Source organism: Falco cherrug, chromosome 3 (assembly GCF_023634085.1).
Source record: "Falco cherrug isolate bFalChe1 chromosome 3, bFalChe1.pri, whole genome shotgun sequence".
NCBI classification, from domain to species: Eukaryota; Metazoa; Chordata; class Aves; order Falconiformes; family Falconidae; genus Falco; species Falco cherrug.
The window spans coordinates 27,891,531-27,910,754 of record NC_073699.1 but is presented as its reverse complement, the minus strand read 5'-3'; the positions used below and the strand labels follow the sequence as shown (position 1 = coordinate 27,910,754).

General features: G+C 39.5%; 1 protein-coding gene across 50 annotated transcripts in view; it reads left to right on the top strand.

The window, feature by feature from the left end:
- RIMS2 (regulating synaptic membrane exocytosis 2) overlaps positions 1-19,224 on the top strand; it is a 485,159-nt gene that overhangs the window by 197,789 nt on the left and 268,146 nt on the right. For all 50 annotated transcript variants that reach the window (XM_055705905.1, XM_055705897.1, XM_055705915.1 and 47 more), the window contains one exon: positions 5,530-6,455. In XM_055705905.1, the coding sequence (XP_055561880.1) occupies positions 5,530-6,455 (926 nt within the window). The remainder of the gene's footprint in view (positions 1-5,529; positions 6,456-19,224) is intronic.

The following is a 19,224-nucleotide window of genomic DNA, read 5'->3' as shown; positions in this document are numbered from 1 at the left end:
AGGACCCTCCCTGAGAAAGGCAGCCAGATGCTAATTTTGCACAGCAAGTTTTCTGGGTTCATTGCACTTGGGGGAGTTTTTGTTGCAATGTCTGGAGTGTGTTCAGCTCACCTTGCAGCCTAGGAACTTTTTTGCAGCTTGGCATGGTGGTGTTTTATCTGCTCCCTATCACTGTTCTTTTAAAAGTGCCTGACTGTCGGTTGAATACAACATATAGAAGTACAAAAGTTTAGAACAGTAGAACTATATGGTCACTCAGGAACCAACAAATGCTGTTTTCCTGACAGGCTCCATATAGTAAAGGAGAGACAAAGCTGAGCTGAGTGTATTTGCTGAGGTCTCTAACATGAAGCCTTGACTCTTCCGTGGCTTTTGTGACAAGAGTTCCAGTGCAAAATGTGAAGTTCTATCTACTCTGAATTATTCTTTCATGTACTGAAAGGATCACATTTTCGAAACAATTAAACAAAATTACAGTACGAGCAGGAGAAATATTTTCAGTTTTAATTTTCCAGTCAAGTTTATTTCTTGCTAATTTATAGGAAATAGAAAACAAAATACTAACGTATTGTCTAGTAAATTATAATTAGGTCTTACAAGTAGGTGATCAATGTTCAGTTTTCACGTAGCTGATGATGGTTCAGGCCCACTGAGCCCTTGCTATTTTTTAATTGACCCAAAACTATTTATTTGTAAAACTTTCCAAGTAATTATCAATGAATTCAGGTACCCATACGTCTGAACATATCTTTAGAATGATATTTTCTTGAAAGTTTTCTCCATTCAAATGTGTCTTCTATTGATCTGAGAACAAGATTGGTAGCCAGGAAGATCTAGTTTTGACTGTGATATAAATACCTTACATATTACAATGGTTTTGAATATCTGTGGCTTCTGAAATGGGATGGAAACTTACCTTTAAAAATCTCATTTTTCTCAGTATGCTGGGGTGAGTTTTTAAAAAATCTAAATCAAAGCAGAAGAGTATTTGCTCGTCAAGGAAGAATGCATATGAATGTCAAAGACTTTTAAGCTATTTAGTTCCGTTAGTGAAATCAGAACCATCAAAGCAGAATAGCTGTCTTATATTCTTCTACGCTGTATTTTAAGTATTTACTTCCTACTGTAGTGTGGGGAAGTTGAATAATTTGACTTTATGAGCAAGAGGTCAGGTTACAGTCAAGCTATTTGCTTTTTCATAGTACTAGTGATATCTGTAGTGCACTGCAAATAAAGTTTCCATCAGTGGAAGGTTGAGAGATGTGTGTTAAAAGACCAAATGTCATATATTGATAAATAACAATACAAAATAAATACACAGTGAACATTAGTAGAAAACAAGCTTGTTTCTATATCTGAAAAAATAATACTTATAGAATGTGCCTGACAAAGAGATTTGTGCAAGTTCTAGAGTTTTCTAACAGTAATAGAGATTTTACTTTATTATTCTTTCATAGAAGCAGTAATCACAATGGCCTGAAAGATTTTTTGGTGGTGTGGTAAACTTTTCAGAATTGGTGGTAATCCTGACAAGAAATATATCGTGCTTAGTTGAGCTGGCAGCTGGAGGATGCATATCACAGCTGTTGACACACATTTAAAGTTCTTTTCACTTTTAATGTTCTGGGAAAGTCTTGGAAAAGGAGGAGTAGTCATTTTCTGTGGTGTGTCTAGCTGGAGGTACATGAGGAAAGGCTTCTGTTAAGGTATCTTTAAAGTAGTTAATGGTGTGAAATAGATTAGACAAAGGCTCATGAAGGTGAGTGAGAATTAGCTTGTGATCTAAAAATAACAGCAGATTTTTAATAGTAGTGACTGGCCATAAGTTTTCACTGGTACTGTTCCTCCTCCCATGATTTAATAGCACCAGTTTAAAATGTATGGGCATACATTGTACAACTGTGTTTGTAGCAGGTATTTTTAAAATGGAAAAAAGTCACTAATGGTAAAGGGGGGCTAATTGTGTTGTGACGACCACTAAGGAGAATGACAGGCTTGAATGCCAAGTGGTATGATGACTGCTGGGCAGGTTGAGCCCTCATCTGCCAGCAAGGTGTCTGGTTGATCAGGTATGCAGGTATGGTTAATTTATTTCTGATGGATAGGATTACAGCTTCTGGCATTTGATCTTGGTAGTGAAGTTAGATCCGTTCAACAGGGATGAAATTAATTAGAAAGGGGGTTTGATAGTGCCAATCAACATGGGACAGGAATTAAATTAGTTAATATCATCTATCAGGCTGCTTTCTCTGGAGCAAAACATGTTTTCAGGAAGGTACTTATTCTTGCATGTGGGCTAGTAGCTGCCATATGCAGGGCATCTGTGTAAAGTTTTTTCCTTCATGAAAGTTTGGAATAGATTGAGGACCTGGCTGATCCTCGCATTACTGTCAGCCATAGACGGCATTGCTATATTGATGTCTTGCCAGAAAATGGAGGAAAGGCAATGACTGCTTGTGGTGAATGTAAGAGAAAGGTTAGAAAATGTTTGTGCAAGGTGTATAAAAATATAGTGCTAAATTGGCACATCCTCTTCTCATTAACATAGTTCAGGCTAGAAAAAAGGCTGATTTTTTTAGTAAATCCTGTGCCAGTTCCTCAGATGATACCCTCAGCAAAAAGTCTACAATGAGCATTTTTACTCATACAGAAATTCCATCTATTTCATCCCCTGAGCCGTGCCCCCCATGACTTTATAGCAGCAAGATTGCCAGAAGAGGGTTGTCTACTACTATTTGTGTCCATATGAGGACACTGACATGGAGTCATATATATGCACACACAGAGGCACATGTGTGTATATATAATCACCTGTATGTAGCTAAAACATTTCTTACTATTCTGTTGTTTATATTACTATAGAGACACATATGCAGGTGTTTAATCCTGAAGAATGTGTACACTTAGTCTGCTCCAAGGCACGTGTGAGATTTGTCAAACCAGATTCTGTATGGTTTTGTGTGTTACATAGTTCATGATGGAGTTGATCCTATAAACCATACTCATTGGAATGTTTTGATGTCTTGGAGGATCAAATCTCTGCAAAAATCTGCAGCTGTGAATACAAATTGATCCATATGTAATATAGACTGAGTATACACAGTGTAAGTATTAACAGTAGAGTATGTGTACACATATTTGTCTCAAATCTTGCAATGAGATTGACATGGATGAATGCCGTATCTGTTAAGTGCCATTTATTCCAGTTGGATTTGCACAGAGTAAAAAGATTTTGCTTATATGGGGGACAGAACTGGGGAGGGGAAATTAGGCACATTTTTATTAAAAGCATGGCAGAAATTTTCAGCAACATAGGTAATTTGCTATTGGAACAACTTATTTTAGGATGTGGCATATTTTTCATCAGCTGATGAAATTTAAATGAAAAATATGTATCTTCTTTAAAGTAAGTTTCTGCATCTAATTTTTGTTGTCTTAATGAAAACTTCTTTGTCTCTCCAGTCTCTCTGTGTACTGCTGGTTCTGTTGTCCTAATTGTCTGTTCCCGTTGGCCATTCTGGTTTTAGACTTACAAAACTCTGTTTATGTCACATTAGAACAATTCAACTTGAGTCCCCAGTAGCAGAATCCATAGAGATTTTGTTAAACTTACAGAGGTTATGTTTTGTGCTGGTACTAACATGACACTAATAAGACACATAGGACATCTGAGCTTCACCTAAGCAAACAGGCATCCAAATGATGCTTATATTACTTGTCATGCTTCACAGGAAGTGTTGTATTTTTGCAAGATTGAATTAGTTTCCACTTTTGCAGATGCCATTGTAAGGCTAAAGTACTTTAATATTTACAAGGTAAGACTGGGTCCAAATCTTTCAAGCACATTTTAAAGAGTCTGTATGGTACCTAAGACGGGATGACAATTTGCCAGTCAGCCCCCTGTGCACACTCTGCTCAGACAGTTGCAGTTTTCCCTTGCTGAGCAGAGACCACATTTCCTTTCTGGCTGTGACAGTGCGTTTTCTCTACTGCTAGCTAGGCAGAGTTCTTCCTACTTTTCTGGACACCAAGGAGGGCCTGGTTTTCCTTCTCCCCTTAACTAAGTTGAAGACTTTCCTTTCCTTATCCCTTCTAAGACAACTGTGGCAACAGGGCTGTGCCTTTGCTTTCCTTTATCCCATCCTTCCCAACACAAGGTAGGATCTCCTGTTTGCTGCCTGCAAGGCTGCCCTTCAGGTTTAGTGGCCATTTGTGAGGGTAGAAAACATTTTCAAAAGGCTCTTAATTACAAGGTAGGACTAAGTATAAGAGAAAAAGGCTGATAAAACAAAAATAGGTTTACATACTTATTTTCCTTACTTAAAGCTTTAGCTGATCTATCTTATCTCAGAGAAGGCCCAACTCTTAGTCTTTTTTATCCACATCTGGGATCTTTGCTCCGGTTTCCTGCAGGTATCTCCTTCAGATTCATCTGGGGTCAAAAACTAAATACAAATCTGGACATGTCTGGAAGTAGCATTTAAAATGCTTGTTACCCTGTTAGGATTGGTAAAGGAAAGAGCTTCAGATCTGAAGCTCCAGTTTGTTTTTTGCCTGTGAATCACTACTCCCTATTTAACCAATCCCTTCTAATCAAGTGGCAAACAATGTTGTATCAAACAAACAGAACATATAAAGTTCGTAATATATTCCAGACACATCCTCTAATAAAACATTGCATATAATAAAGTCACATGCTTCAGTCAATAATTTGTCAGTGTCAGGAAAGAATATCTGTGGATAGTTCTTTTTTTACTTTCCTGTGAAGCCTCAGAAGTTGTCTATGGCTAGATATCTTCTATGACAAAGAGTCAATGCTTAATGTGGTACACAAATTCCATTCTGGTATCTGGTTGGTGTGTCTTGCTCAGATGCTTGGACTAATACTGTTGACATCCCTATATATTTTTGTCATGTCAGACAGGCAGGACTTTGAAGCTTCTTTCCTTTTTATGCAACACAAAAAAAGTTTGGTTTTCTGGTTCAGACAAGTGCTGCCACTGGGTCTTTGTCTGTCCTGTGTTCTGCCCTTGGCACACATTTTAGTTTTGTGGGAACTGAAATGTATGTTTTTAAGCAATAATGGCTGCTAAAAGATCAAACTAACTGAATGATCCATCTAGCCTTAATTTCCATAGTGATTATAAACCCCTCTGAAATAGAAGTATACGGTCAAGTTACATTGCTGTAAAAATATTACAAGGGATTATAAAATTTTGGTACTTGTAAAGCAGTTATGACTACAAAGCAGTGTAAGTATTGTGTTCTATATTTTATAATGTTGTATTAGTATTTTTCCTTTAAAGCTTTTTTTGATTTAACCTGTGCACCGTAGACAGATTTGTAGCATGACATGTTTTCTTTAATTTAGTACGGAAAAGGTGTAAGCACATTCACAAAGAAATGCAATGAGTTGATTTTTTTTTCCATCAGCTGATCCACTATAATTTAATTAGCATTAACTGTACATTTGTGCTACAGGATATGTTGACAAAATTCTCTTTCTTCTGTCTTGTCATGATTATTTAGGAAAAGAAGCCCATCAATATCAAGAGAACAGAACAGAAGATACGACCAAAGGGACGAGAGAGACGAATATTCACAGTATGCTACATCAGACAGTGCGATGCCCAGGTCACCATCAGATTATTCAGATAGGCGGTCTCAGCGTGGACCTCAGTTATATGAAGAACCTGAACTGGGTGATTATAGAGATTCCAACAGAAGGAGTCGCAGACGTTCCAAGGAGTATCCGGTAGAAGAGGAAGATGCACAAAGCAGGGAAGAATATGAAAGGCAGCGGAGGGAAGAGGAATACCAGGCACGGTACCGAAGTGATCCTAATTTGGCTCGTTATCCAGTCAAACCGCAACCATATGAGGAACAAATGCGGATCCATGCTGAAGTGTCCCGAGCACGTCATGAACGGAGACATAGTGATGTCTCATTGGCAAATACAGAGTTGGAAGATTCTCGGATGTCTATGCTGAGGATGGAACGACCATCAAGACAAAGATCAGTGTCTGAGCGCAGGGCTGCCATGGAAAATCAACGTTCATACTCTATGGAAAGAACTCGAGAGGCTCAGGGACCAAGTCCCAATCGTCAGAGGACCACAAATCATAGCCCTCCTACACCTAGGAGGAGTCCGATTCCTCTGGAACGACCAGACATGAGGCGCTCTGATTCATTAAGGAAACAGCACCATTTGGATCCCAATTCTGCTGTAAGGAAAACAAAACGTGAAAAAATGGAGACCATGTTACGGAATGATTCACTCAGCTCAGACCAGTCTGAATCTGTCAGACCTCCACCACCAAAGCCCCATAAAACAAAAAAGGGAGGTAAAATGCGCCAGGTTTCATTAAGCAGCTCAGAAGAAGAATTGGCATCCACTCCAGAGTATACGAGCTGTGATGATGTAGAGATTGAAAGCGAAAGTGTTAGTGAAAAAGGTAAGATTTCTAATTTTTTGACTGTTTCAGTATATGTTTCAGTTTCCATTCCATTGTATGTTTATTTCACCTATTAGAATTGATTGCAACCACAAATCTACAAGGCTTCACAGGCGACTCAAGGTTGCTGTGATGGGGCTTGTTTTCTTCTGATTTTGTGTTTCATTTACTTAATCTAAATGTAATGATTTACATGGAAAAGAACATCACAGCTACTAGAAGCATTTGGATATGTTAAAGGAAAAAACATGCCTACTGAAAAAACTTAATTAAATCTGCAAAGTATCTAAAGCTGGGCTGTCATATAAGGCCATGGTTTCATGTACATTAATACCTGATTTGCGTACTCCTGGATCACAATGAGTGCATATTTGATCTGGATCAAGTGTGGGCACATGACCGCATTTCTGTTGAATTAACTAGAACACATGATACAGAGCTTATGCCTGTTACATGCTGGCTGCTGCAGGTAAAGAAGCATGTCGTCTTCAAAAAACCCTGTGTGTATGAAGTTAACCTGTTAAAGGCTTTAAACAAATTTAAATACATTTTATACCAATGGACGTTTCTTTTTGCTGTGGGGCTATGGTGCTTTTTGGTTTTAGTGCTTTTTAGGATTCATGGTGTTGGAGTTACTCCATTGTCTGAAAGAAAAGCTGAGTAATTGAAATGATTCTCAACCTAGCCAAAGGTAATGCGTGTCTTAAATATGAAAGCATCAGGGAACATCAGTTTAAACTGAATCAAATTAATAATATTAGTTCGCTTACCTTCATGTATGTCGTTGGTCTAAACTACAACAGTTATGACCTGTATTATTCTTATGCTAGTGCAATTCTCATGAATGTTCATTTGCTGATGTGGATTTGGTTAAGAAAATTTGCTACTGTTTGTTATTTATATTGCTGAATAATTGGTTCTAGTAGTTAGAGTTAGTGAAACATGATGAAACCTTGACCCCATTACTTTGCCTGATGAGTAGAAAAGATTTTACCAACTTCAGGGTGTGTGCAATTTTCTTCTTAGTAGCAAATGTGAGGAAAATACACCCAATCAATACATGGGAAGTAGTTTAATGAAACTCAGCATAGGAAACATAATACACTGAATGATATACGAACACTATTTTTTTTTTGTACATATAACATATAAACCACATACATTTAGAATTACAGAATTGTTTAGGTTGGAAAAGACTGTTAAGATCATCAAGTTGAACCATTAACCCAGGACTGCCAAGTCCACCACTAAACCATGTCCCTCAGCGCCAAATCTCTGTCTTTTAACTGCCATCAGGGATGGTGACTCAATCACTTCCCTAGGCAGGCTGTTCCAATGCTCGACAACAATGCTCATGAAGAAATTTTTCCTAATATCCAATCTAAACCTCCCCTGGTGCAACTTGAGACTGTTTCCAGTTGTATTGCCTGTCACCTGGGAGAAGAGACCTACCTGCACCTTGCTACAACCTCCTTTCAGGTAGCTGTAGAGAGCAATAAGGTCTCCACTGAGCCTCCTCCTTTCCAGACTAAACAACCCCAGTTTCCTCAGCCACTCCCTATAAGACTTGTTCCTTAGACCCTTCCCCAGCTTTGTTGTGCTGGTTCTTTGAACACACTCCAACACCTCCATTTGTTGTAAGTGAGGGCCTCCAAACTGAACACACTTTGAGTTCAGTTTGAGTTGAGTATTTGTGGTGCAGCCTTAACAGTGCTGAGTACAGGGGATGATCACTTCCCATGTCCCAGTGGCCACATTATTTTGGATACAAGCTGGGATGCTGTTGGCCCGGTTGAGCACACTGCTGGGTCATGTTCAGCTGGCTGTCAACCAGCACCTCCAGGTCCTTTTCCCCCAGGCAGCTTCCCAGCTGCTCTTCCCCAAGCCTGCAGCACTGCGTGGGGCTGCTGTGATCCAAGCGCAGGGACTGGGACTTCTCCTTGTTGAACCTCATACAACTGGCCTCAGTCCGTCAATCCAGCATGTCCAGATCCCTCTGCAGAGCCTTCTTGCCCTCCAGCAGAGCAACACTGCCCTGCAACTTGGTGTTGTCTGCAAACTTACTGAGGGTGCACTCAATCCCCTTCTAGAGATCATTGATGAAGATATTGAACAGAACTGGCCCCAGCACTGAGCCCTGGAGAACAGCACTTGTGACCAGCCACCAGCTGGATGTAACTCCATTCACCACCATTCTTTGGGCTCAGCCAGCCAGCCATTTTTCTAGTCATGGAATAGTATATCCATCGAAGCCATGAGCAGCCAGTTTCTCCATGACAGTGCTGTGGGAGACGGTGTCAAAGGCTTTTACTGAAGTCTAGGTAGACAATGTCAGCAGCCTTTCCTTCATCCACTAAATGGGGCACCTTGTCACAGAAGGAGAACGGGTTTGTCAAGCAGGACCTGCCTTTCATAAACCCATGCCGGCTGGGCCTGATCTCCTGGTTGTCCTGTATGTGACACATGATGGCTCTCATGATGATCTGCTCCACAACCTTCCCGGGCACCGAGGTCAGGCTGACAGGCCTCTAGTTCCCCAGACCCTCCTTCCTGCCCTTCTTGTAGATGGGTGCCACACTGGCTAACCTCCAGTCTTCTGGGACCTCCCTGGTTAGCCAGGACTGTTGATAAATAATGGAGAGCAGCTCCCTCAGTACCCTTGGGAGGATCCCGTCTGGCCCACAGACTTGCGTGTGTCCAAGTGAATCAGCAGGTTGCTGACCCTTTCCCCTTGGATTATGGGAGTTTCCTTCTGATCCCAGTCTGTCTTCCAGTTCAGGGGGCTAGGTACGCAGAGAACAACTGGTCTTGCTATTAAAGACTGAGGCAAAGATGGCATTAAGTACCTCAGCCTTTTCCTCATCCTTCATGGCAACGTTTTCCCCGCTGCAACCAATAAAGGATGCAAATTCTCCTTGGCCGTCCTTTTGTTTCTAATGTATTTGTATAAACATTTTTTGTTATCTTTTGTGGCAGTGGCCAGCCCGAGTTCTAGCTGGGCTTTTGCCTCTCTAATCTTCACCCTGCATAACCTTATGACTTCCTTACAGTCCCTCCTGAGCTGCCTGCCCCTGCTTTCAAAAGTCAAGTCTCCTTTTTTCCCTGAGTTCCAGCCAAAGCTCTCTGTTCAGCCAGACCTGTTGTCTTCTCTGCTGGCTCGTCTTTGGGCACATGGGATCAGCCTGCTCCTGTGCCTTCAGGATTACCTCCTTGAAAAATATCCAGCCTTCATAGACCCCTTGGCTCTTCAGAACTACCTCCCAAGGGACTCTGTCAACCAGGCTCTTAAACAGGCCAAAGTCTGTACTTCAGAATTCCAAGGTAGCAGTTCTGCTGACTCCTCTCCTTACTTCTCAAAAACTACCATCTCATGATCACTACGTCCAAGATGTCCTCTGACCATTGCATCACCCACAACGGAGTTTAAAACTTACTATACAAACAGTGTAGATTCTCTGTCGTCATCATAATCTTACATAATTTATCACTTTCACTTAAGTTTGTATTTTAACAGTCAAAACAAACAGTTATTGATAACAATAGTTGATAGTAACGTTCAAATCATGTCTGCACTGTTTTCTGAGGTAGTGAATGAAGCTAAATTGAACATGTATTTTATAAGTGAATGAATGAAGCTTGTAAAATTTTACAGGAAAAAAACGCTCTCTTTTATGTTTTGTTAATCTTGACTGAATTACTGTAAGCAGTTTTCAGGACGTATGGAGTGTAGCTATGTCAGCACGGCCCAGTGGTGGGCTGTGGCTGGAACAGGTGTGCTTCACAGCCTTGTTTTTCATAGAGGAGCAGAACAACTGCTTGAACTGGGAAAGAGGTCTGACCACTTCTGACTGTGCCTGCTTCCAGCCTGTAGCTTAAGGGTCCTGTTTCTGCCCTTGCTGATGGCCTGGGAGGCAGTGACCATGTATAGAACAGGCAGCCATCCTGGAAGTAACACTTGTACTTCGAGGCAGAGTCAGCAGGTGCCAGCCTCAGCATCCTTGGTCACATTATTTGATCCCAATCTGCCCCATTCATACTTGTCCCCCACTCTTTAACCTCTGCAGTGAAAGCTCCAGAAAAGTATTTGAATGGATTTGGGAAACTTGGCTTCTGCTAGGCGTGGGGGAGAAGATAAGACATCTGCTAGGATGAAGAGAAAGAATGTGTCTCACCATGTGGACCCAGCCTTCACAGCTGCTATGGTTGCACCCACAAAGTCCTACCTCATTCTTCTTATTTTCATGTATTTCTCTTGCCATGTAAACCAGCCTGCACTCAGACTCCCTATAAGCAAGTGATTTCTTAATGAATACTGCCAAAGGGAATTCAGCACATAAACCCCCTTCAGTCTTCCTGGTATTGCAATGCATTATTTCCTTAATTGATAAAATAGTTAATTATTTTAAATGCCTTCTATAAAAATGGGTTTCTCCTCCTCCCCAAATTACTTGCTTTCTGTCCTTCAAAAGCTCCCCAGACCTGAGGATTTCTCAGCTGTCCTTTTAAGCCACATATGCCCGTTTGGCCAAAGATATAATGCTAAATATAAAACATTTGGCCTTGGAGTGATGAAGGGTGGCAATGTTAGAGTGAGAAACTGGATGCAGTAATAACGAGTTATCTAAAAGAGGAGTATAATTTGTTCTCCATCTCTTTTTCTATGGAGTACCCATATCTTTTCACAGATTCTGCAAATAAATATTAACAACTGCTCAGCTGTGAGGAGCAGTCTGGGTCTGAGCTGCAGGATTAGCTGTTTGCTGAATTATTTCTGAGATTTCACAAGTCCCTGACATTAATTTTAAGAAACTAGTCAGAAAATTATGAATTATCTGAAAGTGTAGGAAGAAGTATTGTCACATGCTCTTTAAAAGGGCTGAAAGTTTGCCTTTTGAAGCTTATCTCCAAAGTGAAATGTAATGATACATTTATATGGTTGGTACATATATATGCATACAAAATGAAGATAGCTATTTCACTTTACAAGTCCAACAGAGACGTGAACCAGCTGCTGGATTTAGAGCTCTGGGAAGAGCATCCATTATTACTGGCTGCTTGTGACTTCAAGTATTTGGGTGTGATCTCATTTCAGTAGCTGTCTGCTTTAAGGTAATTTTTAGCTTGATTTTAAAAAATGTAATCTGATTGTTTTCAGGGAGGGGACAAGGCAACATTATTTTTTCTGCATGTTTCTGGTAATGCCCAGAGAAACCATTGCCTTGGAATACTACTGCCTCCTCTCTATGGGGGACAAGGGAAACTGAGGAGAGCAAGCTGATGAACACTCAGATGATAGTCAGGCACCCAGTAGACAGCCATGTGAAACATGGGCATGGTGCCATAGCATTGTAGATGGAGATTCATCTGCAGAAGGGAAGAGCTAGATTCTTAAGATACTGCATAGTTTTTGTAATGTAACTATATTTGGACGGGAAAATTCAGGTCATAGACTAGGCTGAGGACTGGCATATTGGAATGGGAGTCAGGAGGATGAGCTGACAAGGGGAAGAGGTTTAGGAACTGCAAAACAAAATGTCATTGGGTGGCTGGAAACCAGCGGATTGAGATGGAAACTGAGTCTGAAGAAGAAGAGGGGAGAGCAAAACTGTTAGATAAGTAGGCTAAACCGGTCACCTGTAGTTTGGGAAGAACAAGATAAAATGAAGAAAACAGATCTGATAAAGATAACTGGAATGTGAGAACTGGAGCTTCCTGAGCAGTAGGTAGTTTAGAAGATTCTGAGATTGGCTGAGAAGCTGAAGCAGCAGTTTGGGAGAGATGGTGAATGGTTGGGAAAAGGGCTCCCAGAGAGGACAGGAGGAGGGCTGCACTGGGCTTGGGAGCCTTGGCAAAGAGTGACTGGGCCTCCCTGAGCAAGGAGCATGGGCCTGGCAGCACTGACCTGAAGTGCCGATGGGGGTTTGGTTAGGTGAGAAGTGCAGGACTATGGTGAGGAGCCAGTGGTGCGACAGACCAGTTCTTTCTTTAAAAGATCAGGAAACAATGCATGACAAGAGTGTTAAATGGACGTAACTGAGATTATAAATGTGTTTTCTAGTAATTTAGGTTGTGCCAGGATTAGATATATTTTACAGATTGAATTTTGTGCAAGTCTTAATACCTGTTAGAACTGTCTTTAGTGACATAACCGAGTAGTAATTTACCAGATGGCCTCTGCCTTTTTATGTGCATAGAACATGAACAATTCTTACTTACTGTGCTATCTGAAATTTTCTGAAGCTCCCAAGACTTTTTGCAAGTTATCTAAGGGACCTTTCTTTACTCTTGATGTGAATACCAGGTTTCTGAAACTGCAAAGACAGTGTCTCCATTTGCAGCACTTGTTGCCAGTCCTAGAGATCAGGGTAGCAGATAGTGCAAGGCTGTATCTCCACAGCAGGATTCCCTGTCTGTGTTAGGAAATACGCATTGCAGAGAGGGAAAAAAAGAAGGTAACTGTGTGTTTTGGAGCAAATATTAGGTATTTTCCCTAATACTGAAAGAACAAAATTGCTTTAAATGTTAGCAAAATAAATTTATTGAAATGCCAGTGCTTTTATGAAATCATAAATTTTAAATGGCAATAAAATGGATCCTCAATCAGTAAATGTAAAGACCATAATGACTAATTTTTAAATGTTCTAGATTGTTCATTTCACCAATTCTTTCTCAAAACCATGTCAGTTTACTTGGTTCAGTTTCAATCTCCCAGAAACATGGTTTGTAAGAACAGTTGTGTTAATTGCAATAAAATTGAACATTGAACCATGGTGCCTACAAAGCCCTAGACAAAATTATGTTTTCTGTGGTGTGCAAGTTAGGCCAAGCTATCTCCATTACTTGTCCAATTTGAGTGTTTTCTGTTTTGAGGGAATATTGAAGTATTTTTTATTTGCCTTTTTTAGTTAGATGTTTGTCAGTGCAATGGTAAGGAATAGGCCTTAGGGCAGGTTTGAAAGGGCCTCCATAATTTTTCAGCCAGCATGAAGTAGATGTGAAGCAGAGTGATACAAGCTTGTTTTGTGTGTCTACAGGCCTTCCAGGCAGTTAGAAAATCAGATGCTACCACTGCCCATATATTCCTTGTGGCAATACCGTCACACCGGCAGTCCACCAAAGTGCCACTTTGAAGAGACTTGCCACAGCCACACTCAGGAGAGCCAGTGCTCTCTGGGGCTGTTGTACCCCCACTCAAAACATAGGCAATGGAGAGGTGGCCTGTGCTGGAGCTGGGGTTCCTTTTGCTCCTTCCCCAGATATTTGGGGGTCCTGAATGTCCTACAATTCTTCACAAATCTCTCAAATGCCAGGGTTCCAGCAAGAGTTCATCTCTACATGGAAAAAGAGAATTCATTCAAGGAAATCTAGGCACGTGATAGCTCTAAATATTGCTCTAATTTGCTCTAAGTATAAAGTAGGACATAGTAGATTTTCCAATGGTGGTAAACAGTTCAGGCATACACACATACCATGCTCCCAGCCACCTTGCAGAGCACCCTGTGAGAAGTATCTGTTTGCACAGATGGTGGCTGACATCTGATGTGGGTGGAATCTGTGGTGGGAAAGGCAAATGTGTCTGTGTTGTACCAGAGGTGCAGTTCTTACGTATAGTGCTTGCTTTCACTGTTTTTTTTTATTAAAACATGAAAGCTAGATAGATGCCCATTTTTATTTTCAAAAAACTCATATGTGTAGAATCACAGAATCATTTAGGTTAGCAGAGACTGTTAAGATTATCAAGTTGAACCATTAACCGAAGACTGCCAAGTCCACCACTAAACCATGTCCCTCAGCGCCAAATCTCTGTCTTTTAACTGCCATCAGGGATGGTGACTCAATCACTTCCCTAGGCAGGCTGTTCCAATGCTCGACAACAATGCTCGTGAAGAAATTTTTCCTAATATCCAATCTAAACCTCCCCTGGTGCAACTTGAGACTGTTTCCAGTTGTTGTATTGCCTGTCACCTGGGAGAAGAGACCTACCTGCACCTTGCTACAACCTCCTTTCAGGTAGCTGTAGAGAGCAATAAGGTCTCCACTGAGCCTCCTCCTTTCCAGACTAAACAACCCCAGTTTCCTCAGCCACTCCCTATAAGACTTGTTCCTTAGACTCTTCACCAGCTTTGTTGCCCTTCTTTGAACACACTCCAGCACCTCAATGTCCCTCTTGCAGTGAGGGGCTCCAAACTGAACACAGCATTCGAGGTGCGGCCTCACCAGTGCCAAGTACAGGGGGACGATCACTGCCCTGGTCCTGCTGGCCACACTGTTTCTGATACAGACCAGGACGCTGTTTGCCTTCTTGGCCATCTGGGCACACTGGTGGTTCATGTTCAGCTGGCTGTTGACCAACACCCCGAACATAACGTGGATAGGAAGACTCCGATAGTCTTATATACTTTAGCATCCCTGTGTTGGTTGACTGAAAGCTGCAGAATGCAGGCTGTGTGAGCAGAAATGTGTGTGTGCAGGACAAGGGGTTAATACACTGTTCTTTGTCACTAAGTGCATTGAAAACATGGATATATAACCTTGACTTGGCTGTGTTATGGTCATTTACAAAAATATGAATAACCGCACTTTTTCATTATACAGGCTAAAAAGGTCCCATGTCTAAAACAGCTTGCAGAACTTGCTCATTTATTGCAATACTGAAACCAATGTGGTAGAGATACAGTTATTTTTCCACAGAGAATAAAGTCTGTTTGGTAGCAATATATTCATCACAAGTTAAAAATGTATGGTAGCTGATGGTGTGAGGAGCAGAAAGCAAACTTTCTGAGTGCTACTGCAAGAATAGTGCATGTCTTACATGAGCAGAGATGCCAAGCAAGTGGGATACCGTCCCAGTGCTCTCACTTTTAAATTTGAAGAGCTAAGGGACCTGATTTCAATCTTACTTGTGTCATTTTCATAGAGCTTCAACAACTTTGGCTTCAAAGTTACACTGAGCTAAATTAGATCAGAATGAGGTCATTGTTTCTAAAATTTGCTTCATTCAGGTTAGAGAGTTCCTGAAAGTCTAACTTCTCTGGAACAAATTATACTAGAAGGCAAAATTTTAGGACTGAGCTGCAGCACTTGACTTGAACACAAGAGACTTTGAAATTCCACACCGTTTCAGCATGAAGATATCTTAGAATTCAAAGTACAAAATTTTGAATGGTCATAATGAAAATAATTGAATATTTAAAAATACTGGAATGTTTGACATGTTTTATTAGAAGCCACGTTTGACTCACAAAATTTCTTATTATTGCACCTAACATGGCAGTGTAAGAGGTTATGTTTTGCATTTATAAAGAAACATTTTTTTTTTTGTTCCATACAGACCTCTACATCCTATGTAAGGGAAATGTGATTTTAATGTTTAAAGAGTTTGTCTGAAAATTCAGAATTCTGTTTTTCTATTTAATTTTCCTTTTTTCCACTCAGCTTTCTCTGAACTGCCTCTATTTTAAGTGCAAAGACAAGGAATATTGAGAGATAAGAAATATTACACTTTCCTCATATGTTTAAGCAATAAACAAATCACTGCTTTTAAAGTACTTCTTAACAACATTGAATGAGAAGTTTCTTACTACTTACAAATATTAATATTTTTAATAGAGTTTTCCTACAAAAGTATTTGTCATAGATGGATAGATGGTAACAGAACTAGAATGTTTAGAGTTGCAGAGATTTCTAATAGTAAAGAATGCTTTTTTATATTTTTGCCAAACCTTCTCCTAATGAGACACTTTGTTCCTTAGAAGATAAAGGGAAAAGATGTGATCTTCTGCTGCATTTAGAGGAATCTACTGCATAGTATTTCAAATTTACGCTCACTTAAACTTGGCATAAGCCAATAATATCCCTCACAGAAAGAGCCCTGCCTTTTCCCAATTCTTGGCTGCATATTCACATCCTTATATCACTCCTTTCACTCTGCTGGCAGAAGCATTCAGGCAGGTACACACTGCATCAAGCCAGGAAACTTTTTTGCGTAGCACTATATTAGGCAAAAAAATGGTAAATATTAATATTTGATAAAATGATATTGAATGTCTTCGTAGATATTATAATGCATGCTGAAAATATGTATGTAACTGATTATGCCTCATCAGAATCTGAGGATAGATAAGGATTTGCTGTAGTAAGGAAGAAGAAATATATTCATGTAACAGTCAGAGAAGATAGAATATTTTCTCATAAGTAAAATGAACATGAATGATTTCTTAGCAGTTTGATTCCAACAAAAAAGTCGAACACCCAATTTTATTGATTAAAACCTTGATTAAATTACAGTCTGAACCTTCTATATGCAAATGTACACAAACCATTAAAACTGTAATTCTTTAATCATTTTTCCTTTTATTCTGGGACTTTGCTGGAACTACAGCTGTAGCAGCAGTGTTGTGTGGACACCAGATTAATTCTCTCCTGATATTATGAATTGGAAGAACTATGAATTATTATTATTTTAGTGCATTAGTTGTGGTTATTTATGGTTCCATATAAGATTAAGTTGATTATTAGTAGAAAAACATGATGTTTAATATTTATAAGTTAAGGGAAGTTTTTGTCAGTGGAACTTCTCCTCAGTTTAACTCCATGTTTTTAACACTAATGACAAGATGTATTTTGCCCTGGAAATTGTTAAAATTGTCTGTTCTGAAGGTAAAGATGTATCTTTCTTTTTTTTTTTTTTAAGTTGAAACTGTAAGCATTGAATTGTCTGAGTAACCAATCTTAAATCATAAAGGGCATTACTGATTTCTCTGAGCACTTTTTTTATCTTTTTCAAATATAAGTAGAAACCAAAAGAAACTTGTTTTGTAGTTTCAAAATAATTTCCTACTATCCTTTTACATCTTGGCAGCTGGAATATTTGCTGAATAAACTCAATAAATATTTATTAGCGTTTTACTGTAAATAGCAAAAAGGGGATAACTATCCATGCTTGGAAAGGAGCTCTCATCCTAATAAATGCAAGGCTTCCTATGGAGGTAGTTCTCATCTTATCCAACCTGATTCACTTATTTCTAATCAAAAATTCAGTTTAACTAAGTTAGAAATTTGGGACTTGTGGTCTGAGTGTTGTATCAGAAATAAGTGCTACTAATTTGTATGGATTTGGCAGAGATAAGCCAAAATGAAGACGTGCTGGATTCCATATAAAATGTTTCAGTTCTTTACAATGCCATGATAGAATAAAAAGGCATCATGGAATTTTTCTCTGAAGTTTTCAGAACATTTAGGTAAATACTGTGATATTTGTAGTCTGTTCACAGAGGAATCCCAGAAAGCAGAAATAATGTCAGAAAAAAAAAAAGACATGTAATGTCTCCAGGATACATGGAACATGTATTTTTGAAATTATAATTTCTTCATACTTTGATGAAACCATTATTCTTCCAGCAGAACAAAACACTCAAAGCTATCTGTCACAGAACTAATGACAGGGTTAGACTCAGTGCCGTTTTAAATTATGTTAGTACTTTTCTATGACATATTTAAAGTGGTTCTGCAGGTAATTTTGCTACTACCCCAATTACCTATCAGAAAATAAAATGAGTGTTGCCAAATATTTTTAATTAATTAACAAAATTATTTTTTAGTTGGGAGTATTCTATCGATAATATGCTATGCTTTTGTTTACATTTTCTTTAAAAATGTAAGCATCTTTCTTGTTCTGCTGTTATTTTTATGTGTATTTCATTAAAGACAGGATGATCACAAGGGAAGAAGTAGAGAAACAGAAGTGGAAGGGGAATAAGCAGAATAGGCTGTATATATGTCATTCACCTGGAAACTGGATTCCTAGGATATTCTGTTCTTTAGCCCTGTTGTCCCAGGCTACCCCAAAATGTGCCATCCAAGACCTGAAGTTAGTCACAGAAGCTGCTTGAGATTAAATTGTATGTTGTCAAATCTGACAGCTGGAAGCATATGTTTGCCAAAGGAAAGCATATCCTTTCCATCTTTTCCCAATTCTCTCCTCTTCCAAGCCTCATCCATTGCAATTCACAGTCTAGGCACCAGAAATATTTGGAATGAATAATCTAGGTAAAGTGGCACCAATCTCTGTGTCCTTTAATGGGTCTGGCTGTAATTTCAACTACAGCTGTTCAGGGGCTGCTATGCAACATTGAAGCTGGTCCTGTGACAAGGGCAACAGCAAAAGCGTGAGGGGTGAGGCAGGCAGCTTAGGGCAGGAACCGTCACAGCTACAGTCCTACAGAAACCTGTGCCCACTTCATTCAGAGCCCTCGGGTGGCTGAGTTTTTCAAAAGGATGAAACACCGCATCTCCCCACCACCCCATCAGTGAAAATCAGCCTGCTCAATGATAAGTACCTTTGAAAATCATACCACCTTCCTAGGAATCTGATTATTGATTTAGGAAACAAATTTCACCCTATTAGTGAAAATTCTAGCCAACTTTCTCTAACAGTAACATTTAACTTAAACTCTATAAATGTGTTTTGAAATTTTGGGTGTCTTTCATTAATTTCAAGGGATCATTAATGCCTTTCTCCTGTGATGGTCCACTGTTTTGATATTGATATGATTGATATTAAAATCCTAATTTTAGGGGAAAGATAGAAAAAACGTGGTGTAATGATAATGACTTTTCTGAAAATTGAGAAAATATTACGTAAAACTGGTTGAAGAGAATTGGGTCATTGCAGTCTATCAAATTGGTGCTTAGTGGTTCTGTTGTAAAATTCCACTGACAAATTTGTTTTGCCTTGGGATACAAAGTACCTACATCTCTTCTAAGAGTG